The 15,876-nt window shown below is 41.7% G+C and overlaps 1 protein-coding gene across 1 annotated transcript; it reads right to left on the bottom strand.

Moving 5' to 3' along the window:
• Positions 1-506: 506 nt before the first annotated feature.
• ppp1r13l (protein phosphatase 1, regulatory subunit 13 like) lies at positions 507-15,371 on the bottom strand. The gene is made up of 13 exons (XM_084351520.1): positions 15,019-15,371; positions 8,903-8,965; positions 8,682-8,800; positions 6,935-7,487; positions 5,713-5,805; positions 5,457-5,545; positions 4,585-4,945; positions 4,024-4,490; positions 3,775-3,912; positions 2,957-3,090; positions 2,697-2,863; positions 1,942-2,135; positions 507-1,834 (listed from the first exon to the last, which is right to left on the bottom strand). The coding sequence occupies exons 2-13, from the start codon at positions 8,937-8,939 to the stop codon at positions 1,799-1,801; spliced, it is 2,388 nt and encodes a 795-aa protein (XP_084207646.1). The 5' UTR covers positions 8,940-8,965; positions 15,019-15,371; the 3' UTR covers positions 507-1,798.
• Positions 15,372-15,876: the final 505 nt, after the last annotated feature.

Here is a 15,876-nt window from a genome sequence, read left to right as displayed (position 1 = left end):
ATGAAGCATACAAGCGTTGGTGTTTTCTTAATACCAGTGGGATAGAGATAGTCTTCAGATCAAAAGGATTGAGTCAGACTTAATTAAAAAAATATTAATCATGAGTGTAGTTTTTTTTAGTAATTACCCTTATGCATAATAGTGCAGCTAATTGATTCATTAAGAATCACAGCAGTCGCTTGGGTGCTCTGTTGTATAAAAGAAGAGCAGAGGGAGAAGGAACATGAGAATAAATATAACTTCAAAGAAGACACAAACAAGTACTAAGAGGGTTTAATAAAAGCCACAACATACAGGACTAATACCGCACAAAACTGCCTCAATAAATGTTGTTTTACTATATATTAGTTTATATGTGCTGAGTATTGACGAATGTAAACGTTAGCTGGTGCTGAATTTTAACTTGAGTCTACAGCGCCACCTGCTGGTCAGAAAAGGATATTTCACAGTCTAAATTTAAGCCACAAACACACAAATATGACAAAAGATTTCAAAGAAAACCAAAATCATGTGACTCAAGTGTTTATTGAATATTTAAACATTTGGTCACTGTGTGCCCCCTTGGGAGGGGTTACAGGTTAAAAGCACAGCAGTCCCTCGCTACATAAGTGTTACTCTGAAAACTGATAACATACAAAACACACAAACAATGCATCACCAAACATTCAATGACTGTGACTACACATACAGCTACAAAAAGACCAGTTTCATAGTCATAGAAAACATGCATTCCCTTTCAAACAAGATTCATTTAAAAATAGTCTACAGCCACATTGTTAGGAAAACATTAAACATGCAACCCCGTCATCAGAATAAATGCTGGCAACGTACGTTTCTGCAAACCACGGACATGGAAAGTGTCTGGATTTAATCCCTGGCCAGGTGTAAAGTTGGCAAAATATCCAGCGGTTTCATGCTTACAAACATTGAAACATCCTCTCGAACGGTGGTCTGTCTCTGTAACGCCACCGCCGTCCCCTAAACCGCCCAACATGACTGTCGGTCCATGTGCATGTAATGCGTACAGAAGAAATGTTGATATGATACATATGAATTTGAATGTATCGGTGGTTTGCAGAAACATAAAATGCTAACTGGAATGAAACATCACCCCTCAAATAATATTTGGCTAGTAAAATCATGAATGTGGGTGTTAACAGGATCCATCAATGCTCAGAAGAAGTTGCTTTGCACAATAATAAAGACAATGTCATCTCCTGACCACCTATTCACCGTTCAATACTTATTTGATGAAGCAGCAGACGACTCTGTTCCCATAATGGTCAGGTTGATTTTGCTCTGATTGCAGAAGCAACAATCATGTTCGTTATTAGCATACGGCTAAATTGACCTTGCTGATGAGTGGACTGAACACCGACAGCTACTCTTTGCATTCTCATTACTAACCAGCCAATGAGTCAGAAATGTCGATTTCTGACTGGAAAAAGTCTGAGTAAAACAGCAGATAGTATGGCCTTTTTGTAACCTTTGGACAGACATCATGTTTGACAGAAAGGTTTAGCAGAATACAGAGTCGTAGCATTCAAGAAAAAAAAAAAAATCCTACAGCAGAGCCAGCACAAAAGATTTATCCTTGTCAGTGAGGCCAAAATCAATACTGAGACTTCTCCTTCAATCCCCTGACTGACAGATCAAAAACATCGTTCATGCCCTGCAGCAATACAGCCTTTTCATTATCACACAGACACTCCTTAAAAACAACAGTGTGACGCTGTAAAGCAGCTTTTCAGACAGTCCTCTGCACCCATTTGACCAGGGTTGATCATCGAGCGACCACTCAGCAGAGAGATTTTGGTCGAACTTTCGGGAAAAGCTGGAAACAAAAACCAGAAGATTAACATTCACGCTTTATTTGTGTATTATCAGGAGGTGCAGGGTTAACTGTTCAACCCTTCATTAACATTGAAATTATTATCTTACCCCAAAGTAGTTGCTTGGAACAAGGCCCTCCCGGCCACAGAGCGAGGCCCACCACCAGTCCGACCCCTCAGGTTTCTGCAGGATGGTGACCATGTCTCCCTCTTTGAAGCTCAACTCATCGGCTGCCTGAGCCGGGTAGTTCCACAGAGCGTACAGCACCCCGCTGTTCTCCACCCCCATGGCCTCCTCCACACCTGGTATTACAAAGAAAGCAGAATAAATATGTATGTCTAACACTTACAGTACCAGAAACAGATAGTTTATTCTTCCCGACTAGTGTTCTGGGAGTTTCAAAAGCATTTCCAGCTTTACTTTAGAAATATAGCAAAACAACATGGTGGCTTCTAGGATGAGCACCAGGCTTTGTCACCAATTTTACATAGCGACCAAACTGTCCCATGATGCACAGTAGCCCAAGAAGACTTTTACCCATGAGCTTATTTTGTAAAACGAAATGACTTGTTTCACTGTCATAATTTGATCCATTCAGTCCGATAACATTTGGAAAAGTCTAGAAAGCGGCACGATTATATCACTTAATCCATATTCAAATTAGTTAAATTCCATCTCTGCCCCTAGATCCCGCTAAATCCTACACACTTGACCTTTAACCAGTGGTTAGAGGTGCAACTGTCAAACACAAACTGTCATTAAATGATTCATTGCGTGTTCATTTTTAGCATTTAATAGTGCAGTGTCATAGGGTGTATCTGTATCTGTGTGTGTTGGTGCACGTGTAGGTGTAACTGCCTCACCCCTCAGGAAGCTCTCGCAATCTTCAAACCCAGGAGCGTAAGGATCACACTTCTGGGAGGCAGTTGCGCCGTCACTCTGCGTCATGGCCATGACAGCAGCTCCATTCCTCACCAAAAACTCACACAGAGGACGGTCGTTACACGAGGCCGAGCAATGCAGTGGAGTCCTGTGGGCCGAAGCACTGGCAGTCAATAAAAACATCTAGGAATACAACTTAAATGCCAATTATAAAGGCAGGAAATAATAAGCAAATCTTTACCAGCCGTGGCTGTCTGGGGCGCTGACATTGGCTCCAATGCGAACCAGGAAATCCACAACATTGTAATGGCCCCCGCAGATGGCATTGTGAAGGGCAGTGATGCCTTCATCATTGGGTTGGCTTGGATCAGTCATCTATGGAAAAGATTTTACACACTTGAGTGGATTCATCAGCTGAACTGTCGTTAATCATGTGACAAGAACTTCTGCACACTGTTTAAGAAGTTTTGTGTTGTAACTTCCAAAACTACTGCAAAACCGCCCTCAACCGCAACTGCTGAAATGGAAGAAGATGCTGTTTTACTGGATGAGCAACTTCCAGGGAAATGTTTTTCTGTATGAAGAAGATGCAAAGTCTTGTTGAAGGAGGGAATGCAGGCTCAGCAGACCTTCCCCGAGAGAATGGAAGTTAAATATAACATATGTTCAGTGCTTCTTAAAGTCTACGTCCTGTAGCACCGACTTCGGCACTGCACTCACGGACTTATTTCTGAATGAAAGAGTTTAGGAGTTTCTACCCGATAAACTTTATTTATGGGGACTACTGATGTAAGCTAAAAAGATTTCAATATGTTAAAATGCAAGCTCACAGTGGAAAACAAGGTAAACTATTCAAAAACGAATTAGTGCCTATCTCAGTTTAGATTGTAAATGCTGCTTGAGGCTGCATTGTGCAATAGTTTATTGTATTCTTATCGCTGGTTGTGTAAATTGTGCAATATGTTTAATGAAGGATATGTGTAATCTGTGTTTTTGTTACACCATATTGTGCTTGTTTTTTTAAAGTGTTAATGTATTAGTTTGGGCCTACACACACACCTCCTGCACGGCCCTCTGCACTGTCTCCAGTTCTCCAACCAATGCTCCGTCCAGCAGCAGGACGAGTGGGCTGAGCCGAGCTCGCCTCCCTGAAGCATTGCGTTCCCGATTGGACCGCCGCAGAATGGAATGGTAACTCTGAAGGGACAAACAGGAAGCAAGCGTGTATAAAGTAAAAACTTGACTTGCATATTCAGTAGTACATGACAATTGTCACTTTACAGTGATCGCTTTACAAAGATTTCTTACTCTGAAGTCATGGGGAATCAGTGAAGATGTCTGAGGTAGAGGGGCAGGAGGCATGGCGCAGTCCTCTCCATCTGAAGAACTGCTTGAGTCGCTACCTTGCTCCCCCTTCTGGCGGTTTTCCTTCCTGTGAAATAGCTTGTCGATGAGATTTTTGTACTGGTTCGGCTGGTAGTGGGAGGCCTTCTTAAGGGGCCGCGACTGGTCCACGGAGCCCCTTCTCTTCAGGGCTCGGGGAATTTCTGACCGGATACGGAGCAGCTCCTCCAGGTCAGGAATCTCCTGAGTCTGGGCCTCAGGAGCCACCACTGGCTGTAGCCTGGTGGGGCTGAGGGGACGGGGAGCTTTGGGTGCAGCCTGCTCACCCTCCCTTCTGCCCTCCGGCATGCTGGGATTCTCCAAAATCACAGGTATGTGATGAGCAAAGTCCAGCCGCTCTAACTCTGCATCTACATCGCCTTGGTTTAGCACTGCAACAATGGATACAAAAGGTAAAATGAACAAAGATCCTGTGAGCATAGAGCGTGTCAGAATGAGTGTGTGCACAGGTGTGAAATGCATTACCATCACTGTATATGGCTGGCTGTCTCAGCTCAGGTGGGTAGAGCACAGGTTGGTTGGAGAATTCCCTTGGGAAGGGTACGACTGGTGGGTAAGGTCCCATATCACCTTCTTCTCCCAGGACTCTGGGATGGCGAGTCGCAATCGCTCCCCAGTGAGGGTTTTGGAGACGCATGATGACAGAGAGAGGGATGGGCTTGCGTGGACGGGACTGAGTAGATGTTGGAGGAATAGAAATACGGGAGATGATGGGCTGAAGGTGATAGGGGGAGTGGACTGGGGATGAAACATCTGGAGGAACTGATATCCGTGTGTTACGGGGGAGAGAGCCATGAGAGTACTGGAGAGGTTTAGAGTGAGGAACCTGGGAAGGAAAGAAAAGAGGGACAAGTTCTTACTAATCCTGATCCACTGATTAGATGACTGTGTAATTTGAATGGTCTCTGATAATGGCAAATCACAGACAATCATAATAATTTAACTCTGAAGCTTAAGCCTTTTTTTTAGCTCATTGTTTTGATTTTACAGAAAATGTATGTTTCAGTCTCTCAACAATCAGGCAGCCAGTTGTCAACTTTTGGCAGCAAAAAAACCCCATAGTTGTAATTAAAAAACAAAACAAACAACCAATTGTGGAAAAGGAAATGCTATCATTGAGTTTTTGAGTTCAAGCAGATAATGAAAGGTGTGCCATTTCTACAAATCCTGGCTCGTGTCCCCACCCAGAGCCTGTTAGCCACTACACCCTGTTCTTATCTGTGAAAAACAATGCAAGGTGACTTGCAGTCACTTCCATTTGTCGGAACAACAAAAACACATTTGGGCCACAACGTCTCTCACAGCGCCTTCTCAAACTTTTTGTCATCACCACCCACCTTTTTAGGGCTTGGGGCCGGAGGGGGGCCATCAAGGTTGGATTCTCTCCAGCTGCTATTTGGCACAGACGGCCGCAGCCACTCTGTCTCTGTAACAGGAAAGTGTTGATTTAAAAAAAACAGAGGCCACATACAGTACAGGCAGACTGCCAGTGCTCCTCACACGTTGTACCAAAAGTATTTGTCCTGGACTAATTCTACAAATTAAAAAAGAAAAAGCGTTGACGAAGAACAGACTGAACGAAAATAAACTAACTGTCATAGGTGTGGTGAGGCTTCCTCTCATAGGACACGTCCAGATCTGTCTCATTCCACTTGGCAGGAGTCTTTTGCCGCTGCATGCCCTCATCTGAGATAGGGAGATAGAGAGAAAGAGAGAGTGAGAAAGAAACACACAACAATAGAGAAAGAGTGGCAGAGAGACTTTCTTTGTTGAGTTGAATAATCACTCTTTGACATTAAACCCAAATTCCTTTGGATGGGGTAGCAGTGACTCAAAGCACTTGTTAGGTGATATGTCGAGGTGCATTGTCATAACTTTCTTTGTTTGTTTAAATGTTTAGTAAGTATTAACATTATTATGTTGCGTAACCTATGTATTCCATTTTTGCTACCGTTCATTTACACCAAGAGCTTCCACACCCACCTCTAATGAAAACACATTGTTTTGGGCTCATTAACGTAACAGCAGGTGAATCAAGGCAGCCTTCTTAATTGGGAATGGCAGCCTTGCTGGCCCAGTTTTTGAGATATTGGCCATAGAGATGTTTGCCTTCTCTTTACCTTCTCTTGACCTTGTTATGAGCAGTTTCATGAAGGAACTATTTTCTTTCAGTTCTTGGTGCAGAGGGAAGTGTGCATCTAGTTATGACAGGTTCACGCCTGCGATATATAAACATAAATGGTGTCGTCCTTGGCTCAGCTGTAACGTTCACTAGCTGAGTTACAGTAGCTAGTCTCTCATCCAATTTTTTGTTCCTACATGAAACTGGTCAGCACAAGGTCTGTGGATTATCTTGAGTAACCGGGTGATGATTTCTGAAGTCGAGTGCCATTTAGTGTCATTATATTCGAGAGAAGGATTATCTTTAAAATTTGGCAACTAACAACAGGACAAACTATGTATTTTTAATTTATGGGTGAATTGTCCCTTTAAACTGCACTTGGACATGCACAGGACATGTGTAAATAATTAGTCCATCCCTAAACTAGATTACTTTTGTTTCCAAATGAACCCCCTTTTCACAAAAAATAACAATGCTGGTCATATTGTAAATTCAACAGCACAAATCAATTATATGGTGAGGTATATTTTCTTTTATAACCAGTATGGCAGTCTTTCATGTAATTTCTCACCTTGCATGTACGTTTAACTCAAAATGGCTGTACTAGGAATACGGTTAGTTCATCATAAATTATATTTATAGCCCACAACTTCCATCTAACTGTTTTACAGCTGGATAACGACAGTCACTTACCAGGTTTATTGAAACCGCCAAAATTTCGTGGTAGTGTTTTGGACCCTGAATGATTTAAAAACAGAGGAGAGGGGCTTCGGTCTGGCCGAGGCGACCTACGACCCATCGAGCTGTTGTCATAGGGGCTCAGCAGGTTGGAAGACCGCGATGGACGGTCCAAACGTGTGGGGCTTGGAGAGGGGCTTCTGTCCATGTAACTGACTGAGCCTCGTGGGCTCCTGTTGTAGTGAGGGGAGGCACTACGTCTCGGGGAGCGAGGCGATGGCATGGGGCTTCGCCGGTCGTACGAGTAGCTGTCGGATAGAGTCTGAGGAAGTGGAGAACTTGCCTCCGTGCGGATCTTTGGGGATGAGAGTGGGCTGGTGAAGAAGACAGGGGAGTCATTTTTATTCCTGGAGATGATGGAGTCAGTGGGATGGAAAGTTGTTGAGCTCGGGGAGAGAGGCTGAGAGCTGGAGCTGCCATTACTGCTGCTGGTTGACTCCCTTGTTGGAATGGAGGTGCTGGACAACTTGGTGGACTGATGCTTCTCTCTGGAGGTTGTAGAGTTGATCTGAAGGAACAATTTATCGGGTATAAATAAGTATTATGTATTATTATGATTTCATTTTAACAAAAATAAAACAACACTTATTTTGTTTGCATTCAACAGCTGCTGCACCAGTGGGTCTTTGACCTTCTCATACAATATGGTGCTGTTGAATACTGGCAACATAAGTGTAGTATTAGTTTAGGTAATATGACAAGATTTTTAAATGTGACTGGAAAGTACAGTAGTAGATACCCATTTAATTTGGACAGGTAAACCTCAGGAACACATTTTACATTTGAGAAAGATCAATGACAGAAACCCTCTATTGGAAAACCACGATACTCCCTAACAGCGCGCTCACACTAAGTATGTTTGACCTCCAAAGTTTGACTAGTGTAAGCGCTCCATTGTGTGCTCAAGCACTTCCTTGACCTTGGCACGGTTGGAAGAGGTGTGCTTGGGCATTGTATGGTTGCTCATGCACGACTGCCAACGCGATTGTGCAACTGGACATGAAGTATAATCATGGGTATTACGGCGCCTTGCATAATCAAGAAATCCAGGAATGTGAGGGGCAGTCTATGACCAAAACGACACAAAATAAGCCACAAAAAGTCAGTAAAGTTACAGTCATGTTCTCTCTGTTGTTCTCCATTGCACTGCAACCGCGCTACAAAGTGATGACGTATGTACAAGAGGTAACCATGCTCAGGCCCGGTTGCAGCCAGAGCAATGTGAGTGCCCTTGCATGAGTAAAATATTTTTGTATGTTTCTGCAAACAACAAATACGTTCAAACTTGTTGAGCTGACTGTCATGCCAGAAGAAGGAGGGGATGGCTGTGGCCTTACAGATAGGCAAAATGCCAAGTGAGTAGTGAATTTGACATTTGTAAGACGTTGGGGCAAATTCCAACTGTGTTCATGGTGCCAAAATCAGGTTATCCAAAAAAACAATCTTTTCCTCGCCCTAACCAAGCGGCTATAAGCACAGCATTGTCACACAACATACAGTTAAAGTAAAAACTGAACCTAAAGAAACAAAAATTTGCAGCATTCACACACAAGTTTCAACATATCCACGGTTTGAAGAAACATACATTAGCAACATTTATTCTGGTGGATGAGTTGCTGTAAACACTACACAGCATATAACTACAATCTGTTTCAAACTAAAAGCTGAAAAGAGAAAGTCAGTACTGAAGGTATGCGTGTACCTGAGAGCCAGACTTTGTGTTGTTGTTGTCGGAGGCCTCCTTCAGCATGGAATTGAACTCTCTGGACAACTCATCCGCTGTAGCCAGCGATGCATTCAGGTCATCATTTATACTCTGGACTGAATATAAACCACAAAAAAGCACCATAGAAAATTAGCATACAATAATACTCCCAGGTGCACAAATATGCACTAAGCCAAAATGACAAACCAAGGACTCACACAGCATGCTGCTGCCAAAGCTTGTTTGGGAACTCATGGCTGTGAGATCGCAGCTTTCGGCTCCTGAAAAAAGAAACACATCACAGCTGTAAGGAGAGCAGTCTCACACAACCTCCAACTGACAATATTTTCAGAATCTCACGAGATGGATTCTCATTCAGCACTTTAACACAGATTTTGCACGCATTTTTTATGGGACTCAGCATGCCTGTACCAATGAAAAAATGCAACAGCACAAAGATTTGCATGAACAGGCTTGGCATCTTGCCCTTCAGGTTCCTCACTTGTTATTTGCTTAATGCAATAAAATCAGGCTTGCTGCAGCTAAAAGTTGTGTTTAACCATACCCGTTCTCTCCTGCCGCAGGCTCCCAGCTCTCTCAACGCTTCTGACGCTCTGACAGAGAGCCAACTTTCTGGGAACAAATAACCTGAACTCTCTACATGTCTAAACAGGCCACAATTTCCTCATACTTTGTTGACTGTAGATAAACACTAGATTCATGCCTTAACCATCTATGTGATGGATCACACCACTCAGTGACATCAAAACCCTTTGAGGCCCCATTAAGGAAAAATGGTAGCAGTGTCTGTCCTGCTTGCTGACTCATCAGCATCATCTGTGGTGCCAGGTGTTTCAGCTTAATACCACATATGACTTGTCTGTGTGAAAAGCCAGTTTCAGACACACAGACAGGTGCAGTCAAGTGGATGACATATTATACTAATACTCCAGACAGCTGTGTACGACAACAGTTGAATAAGTCCGGACTGACATAAACCTATTCAAGGTTCAAGATTCCTTTACCCATTACTTTACAACACAGGGTTGTACCATGAAATGCAAGCTGTCATCACAAAATGCTTAAAAGAAAGACTGAAACTTATTGTGAAGTGAATTGAGGAGTCTCCCAGCCTGAGGATAGAAGCTGCCATGTGGTCTGGTGGTACGGCAGAAGATACTTCTGTATCACTTGCCAGAAGGCAGCAGAGTGGACAAGCAGTTGCTGTGGTGGTTGTTGTCTTTTAGTATCCTTTGGGCTCTGTTCAAAAATCTCACCTCACCGATCAATGTTTTAATCACCCACTGCAGCGTCTTCCTGTCCTGGGGTGTGGACATTGTGTGACATAATGTTTTCAGTCAAGATGCTTTCTATTGCACCTTGTAAAAATTAATAAGAGCTCTGCACATAAATGTTGCCTTTGACATAGTACAAGGAGTTCTTAACTGGTTATGAGACAGTCAATGCCTCTGTTTGACCTACATTAGCAAACATCACAACCAAGACAACCAAACAAGATTGCCTGTTTATATATGGTTATTATAGTATGTTTTATCTCTTATCTAGTTGGATAAGTTACCAGCGGGGACACTAGAACAACAACAACAACAACAACAACTGTCAAATATAGAGGAAAAGACTCTAGGTAGCTAAGTTGCCTGCTTCTATTTGTGGGGAAATTTTGGTCATGGTAAAATTAAAATAAGTGTAAATAAGTTCAATGCCTTAATAAATTGTTCAGTTTGGTTCATGCTGAGAGGGGACATGTTGGAATAAAAAAGAAAAGCCAACTACTCAATGGCAAGTTCCTCGTAAACTTAAAAGACAAAATATTAAGTGCGTCTTTCTCTTTTAAGTACTTAGAAGCCTTAACATTGTGGAGAACCTTTAGTTAATGACATTTTGAAGGGGAACAGTAAGTCCTGCTGTGGCCTTCACGTACGTCACAATAAGATAAGATGCCATGTTAGTCTAAACCTATTTTTTTTATGTCATTACCGTACTGTAAATATGTACAGTACATGTTTAGGCTGATGAAATATCTCAAAATAACAGCCAGTCGTACATTTATCCAAGTGCATTGAGCCAATCTAACACACCTGTCCCTCATTTGCAATCCTAAAATGAACTAATAATGGCCATGTATAGTCGGGCAGAACATAAGATCAGTCTCTCGCCTGTGGAAAACAAGGACTTGTTGCTTGTTAGGCCTTGTTACTACAAAAAAAAACAACACAAAAATCATGCACAAACTCGACAAACCCTAACCAACATTTGATTATACGCGTCCTTCTCAGTTACCGGATAAGCCAGTAACACCAGTTAAACATTAGCTAGTGCAGAGAGAAAACACGTTAGAGGGTCATGAAGTTAAAGTGTTGAGCACAGTCAGATAATAGCTACTCATCAAACTGTGTGCTGTGCTGTGGCAGGCCGAGTCTCAGTCAGGGCTGGTCACAAGCTCAAATTCCTCACCACTCCTCCCAGTGAGGCATGTAGTTCACACACAGCCTGAGACGCTTATCTTTGTCAAGAGCAGCTCACACAGAAAGAGACTGCACTCTCACTGACTAACAAAGGTCAGGTCGATCACTCAGTCACTGAACTCTCCTCTTCCTGCCCAGTGATTCATTCACCCCTCCTCTTCTTTTACCGTGTTGGTATATATTTGTGTTGTAACAAGCAAAATGTCCTTAATAAGAGAACAGGTGTAACAGCATATATTAATTAATTAAATGTGCTAAAAGGAATATTTTAACTGGTTATGAAACAATCTTAATTTAGCAATGATCCCTCTCCATGACCTGCATAAGCAAACAAGACTATCAGCAAGAAGACTGACTATTTCTATAAAGTTTTTATTTTTAACAGGTAGGACAAGTCATGAAACAAAATTGAGGTGTCTCAGCCTGAGGAAAGAAGCTGCTTTAGTCTGGTGGTACGGCACTAAAACAAAGTTTACCTTGTTTCAACATCGTCATCTTTTATCGACAGTGGCCACCAGGATTAAAAAAAAAGGAAAGTAGTAGTAGTAGCTTTAAGTAATGGCCAACTTATAATGCATTTAAAAGGTTAATTCATGGGTTAATAGACTGAAAAAAGGGTATTTCCCTACTTCCCTCATGACATTATATGCCATAAGGGAAGTAGGGAAATGTTATTTTGTAGTCTTGAGGTTATAGATTGTCAAAATAATCTTCTTGTTTTTGATCTTTATCTTGACAGCTTGTGCTGTTAATTCACCTTGTCCTCTTTCGCTTTTCTTATCCGCATATTTTATTACTGTGCAAATAAACGAAGGTAAACTGAACAGCATTGGCTAGACTTGGTAAAATGGAGATTTAAAGAAGAGTATCAAGTGAGGCAACTGTTGCACCTTAAAGTAGACACCCAGTAGAGAGGAGTGTTTGTCTTTAAGAAGTGAAACACAGAAACATAAATCATTTTAAGATTCAAAGTGGAATGACGGCTTGTGGTCGCTGCAGCAGTGCTGTCCTCTATTCCTGGCTTGCTGGCGCACTTTGGTTTCTTTCTAAAGAGAAGTTTCTTGGAAAACCCCATGTTCACTTTCTTTCCAGTCCTGTTGATTACAATGTCAGCTGGTTCCACCATTTTAACAAGCAACAATTAGCTCTGTCGAGTGGTAAAGCCAAGATGAAAGCCACAAGATTAAACCACAAAGCAGGAAATAAAGCTCACTGGCTACCTCCTCATAGTAGACTTTAAAAAGCTGGGAATTCTTGTTGACAGACACTCAGAAAAGCAGAGATCATGTGGGAAGCACAAAGGAGGTTGACGGATTAAAGACAATAATCATTAGCTTTGCAGAATACCAGGGTGTGTCTGACCAAGATTACAAGCAGTCCCACCCTCTTACGTTTCATGCCCTTCACCAGAAATCCCAGATTACACAAGAAAATGAATCTCTAGTTTCTGCTGAACTCTTGTTTCCACCCAGCCCTACATTCACCCCTCTGCATCATATCCTTCCTCCAGATCGCTCTCGCTTTGTCTCTGCTCACTCTTGGCAGGGAGCTTGGCTGAGACTGAATGATAAAAGAAATTCCTCTGAAAAACTTCCCATTGTGGGTTGCTTTTCACTTGTTTTTAATGGAGTCTTGTAACCAAAGTCTAGTGTTATGTCAACAGGCAGACAACACAAACTAAATTATGACCCACAGGTGTATAAATCTTCTACTGATCCCCACAGCTGTGATTTTATTCTCATATAGGTGCCGGTCAAACTCATCGGACTCAGCTTTGTTAGACATTGAATGCAATGTTAACATTGGGTCACCATTATCTCATGTAATGGGAATCATTGAAATGGGCTGTTGGCATTTCTGGATTCTGACAAGAGATTAAGGCCAAGGCTAATTGTGCAATAACAGGATAGAGGTATTGTGTTATTACTGAATCTGAGTCAGAGTGCTCGAGGAAAGAGATCATCTGGTGAATTCATGGTTTTCATCTTTGCTTTCTGCCACAACCACATAAACAGTGTGTTCCAAAAAAGTGTATCCAAAAATATCACCCCAGGTCTCATAGATTATGAAACAACGACCAAACTGCCATGACATGGCAATAAACTGTGGTTGTTTCTTCTCCTACATGAGCTGTTGACTTAAATTTGACTACTGTCAAGTGCTGAATTCTCTCACGACCTGTTATGGCTCATTGATTAATCATGTCTCCAATTTCCAGACTCCAACTGTAATCTTTCTCCACCCAAAGCACTTTATTATGCTACACCCACACCTCTGAAATGCATTTCTGCCTACATAAATAGATAGTGTGCATTTGCGCAATCATGAACACACAAAGTACATTCTATTCATGACAGCAACCGTCACTGCCAAAGACTACAACCTTAAACAATGCAGCTCGACTGATCTCCTCAAGCTGAGGATAACAGTCAGCCTGTGCAGACACTAAAGGTACATAAGCTATGTACCGACCGGAGGGTATTTTAGAGATGATAGGAACTAATCCCTCATTACGACTATGCCTTCATTCTTTGGCATGGTCGTTTCTAGCACTATGCAAATTATCCTATTCATTTCTAGAGCAACACTGTTCTCCACAGCATGTGACTCAGGAATCTCTCAGTGCTACACAACATAACAGACATTTCTGGCAAGTTACATGCTCTATTTAGTACCTGCAGTGTGTCATGCACGAGCAAAGAGTGAAAAGCATTGCCACGACGGAGAAGTTACACATGTATACAGTGTCTGCTAGCATGTATCTACATGCATGAGTGCTCAATTATGCATGTAGATACATGTATGAGTGATGACTCAAGAGAAAGTCAAATTACAGTCATCCTGGGTAGAGTACGTTCAGTTCATTAGGCAACAGGTTACAGCGTGAATCACATAATGCAGCCCAGCTGGTTTTGAGTGAGAACCAGCACAGAGCACACTGGTTGGACAAACTCAATTTAAATCCTGCTCTGAGAAGAAGGTTGGTTTGTTAGTGGATTACAGTTATTAGTGATCAACGCTGCTCATAAGTTCAGCAAATAACTAACACAGTTGAGTTCCTTCCTTACAGTCACAACAAACAGGACATGAGGAACTCATGTTACAATGGATCTTTTGTTTATCACAGCAACACTGAAAGTTTTATTTAGTGCCAGATCACAACAAAAGTTATATCAAGACACTTTGCAATTAGAGGTTAAGACCATACTCTTTAATTTACAGAGGCTGAACATTCCTCCATGAGCAACAGTGGCAAGAAAAACTGCCTTTTTTAAAATCACAGTTAAAGACATCAACCTACCACCAGGCACATTATGGTGAACATCCAATAATAACACCACAAAAAGGATCATAAAAATACCATTCAATCAGATAAGATTACTATTAAATAATAATCATATGATCATAAATCATTTTAAGGAAGTCACAAAAGCCCACAGGTGATTGTAGCCTATAGTAGTAGCAGTAGTCAGTGTGGTTGTTGGTACTGCACATCAGTGGGCTAGATCAATGACCAGCAGCTTTCCTCTGTGGTTGTAGCCTGCTAGGCATGCCAGGCTGCGATGGTAACATCTGATTTTCATTAGTTTGAGACCAAGCTCCTCCTCGCATTCATGACCCCTCACAATGAACGAGAAAACCATGGAAAGAAGTATTCAATAGGGGGGGAAAAAAGGCGTTTTCATGACTACTGGCGCTGCGAACAGAGTCAAAGAGCTAAACAAACAATACACTTCTCGCACAGTACAGACACGATCTTATAGTAAAACAATGTACTCTCACCTCACACTGTGTTTCCTACGCAGATAGGTGTGTACGCTACGGGACGAATAAAATAAAGTCCTTACCTCAATGGATGAGAGCCTTTTTGTTCGTCTGTCCCAAAGTCGAGAGGAAACCTGAGCCCTCTTCAAAGTTTCTTGCCTTCCTGCAGTTGCGTTGCTTAGTCTGTGTTTCTCTCTCTAGTGGCGGCTGCTCCAGACATTTAGTCATAGCTGCGCACCGAGTTGAGTTATTTTCGCTCAGTCCAGCCCCTCTGGCTCTCCACGCTGCTGTAACCCGAGCCAGGTGTTTCTAGCACAGCTGGCACAGGTAGCCTAAAGCATAGCCTACCATCGTCTCGAGCTGACATTTTTACTGATGTTTTCTTTAAAGAGCCTACATGGTGCATAATGTTCCTACAGGTACATAAAGCTAATGACAGCTTTATAACCCCAGCAGCTATAACTCTCTTTTGTATCCAAGTAATCACATACTAAACAAGTCTAAACTAAATATAAGATACTTTATGTCATTGCATATTCAATTACAACAAAATGTTAAATTAATTACATCCAACCTATAGATGAAGACAATGACTAACAATTATGTCATTTGTTTTACATGATTATGATACATTTGATGCACATTTATAAAACTTAGGTCTTATAATTGAATAATATCTCGTGGGCCTATACAATATATAACTGTATACATGTGGAGAATAACATATATTGTCATAGATTCATCTGCTGATTCTTTTAACGATTAATTGATTAATTGTTTAGTCTATGAAATATCAGTTGTGGAAAAAATGCTCATCAAAGTTCCCCAGTGTCCAGATTTTGATCGACTAATCAATTAATCAACTATATTTGCATTTCTAATAGCATAATGTTGCATGTATGAGTGATGGTCATGTGTGTAAAATAGCTCATAGTATATGT

This window comes from Pagrus pagrus (genome assembly GCF_965226575.1).
Source record: "Pagrus pagrus genome assembly, chromosome: 4".
In the NCBI taxonomy this organism is placed as follows: Eukaryota; Metazoa; Chordata; class Actinopteri; order Spariformes; family Sparidae; genus Pagrus; species Pagrus pagrus.
Note: the sequence above shows the minus strand (reverse complement) of the source record. Positions and strands in the feature narration are given on the sequence as shown.

What these genes read in the sequence shown, in the direction of transcription:
- ppp1r13l (XM_084351520.1), bottom strand. Translation starts at nt 8,939, where the DNA reads ATGAGTTCCCAAACAAGCTTTGGCAGCAGCATGCTGT. An exon ending in TGGCGGTTTCAATAAACCTG is followed by an intron (nt 5,806 to 6,934) that starts GTAAGTGACTGT and finishes TCCCTATCTCAG; the next exon opens with ATGAGGGCATGCAGCGGCAA. An exon ending in GCCTCACCACACCTATGACA is followed by an intron (nt 5,546 to 5,712) that starts GTTAGTTTATTT and finishes TTCCTGTTACAG; the next exon opens with AGACAGAGTGGCTGCGGCCG.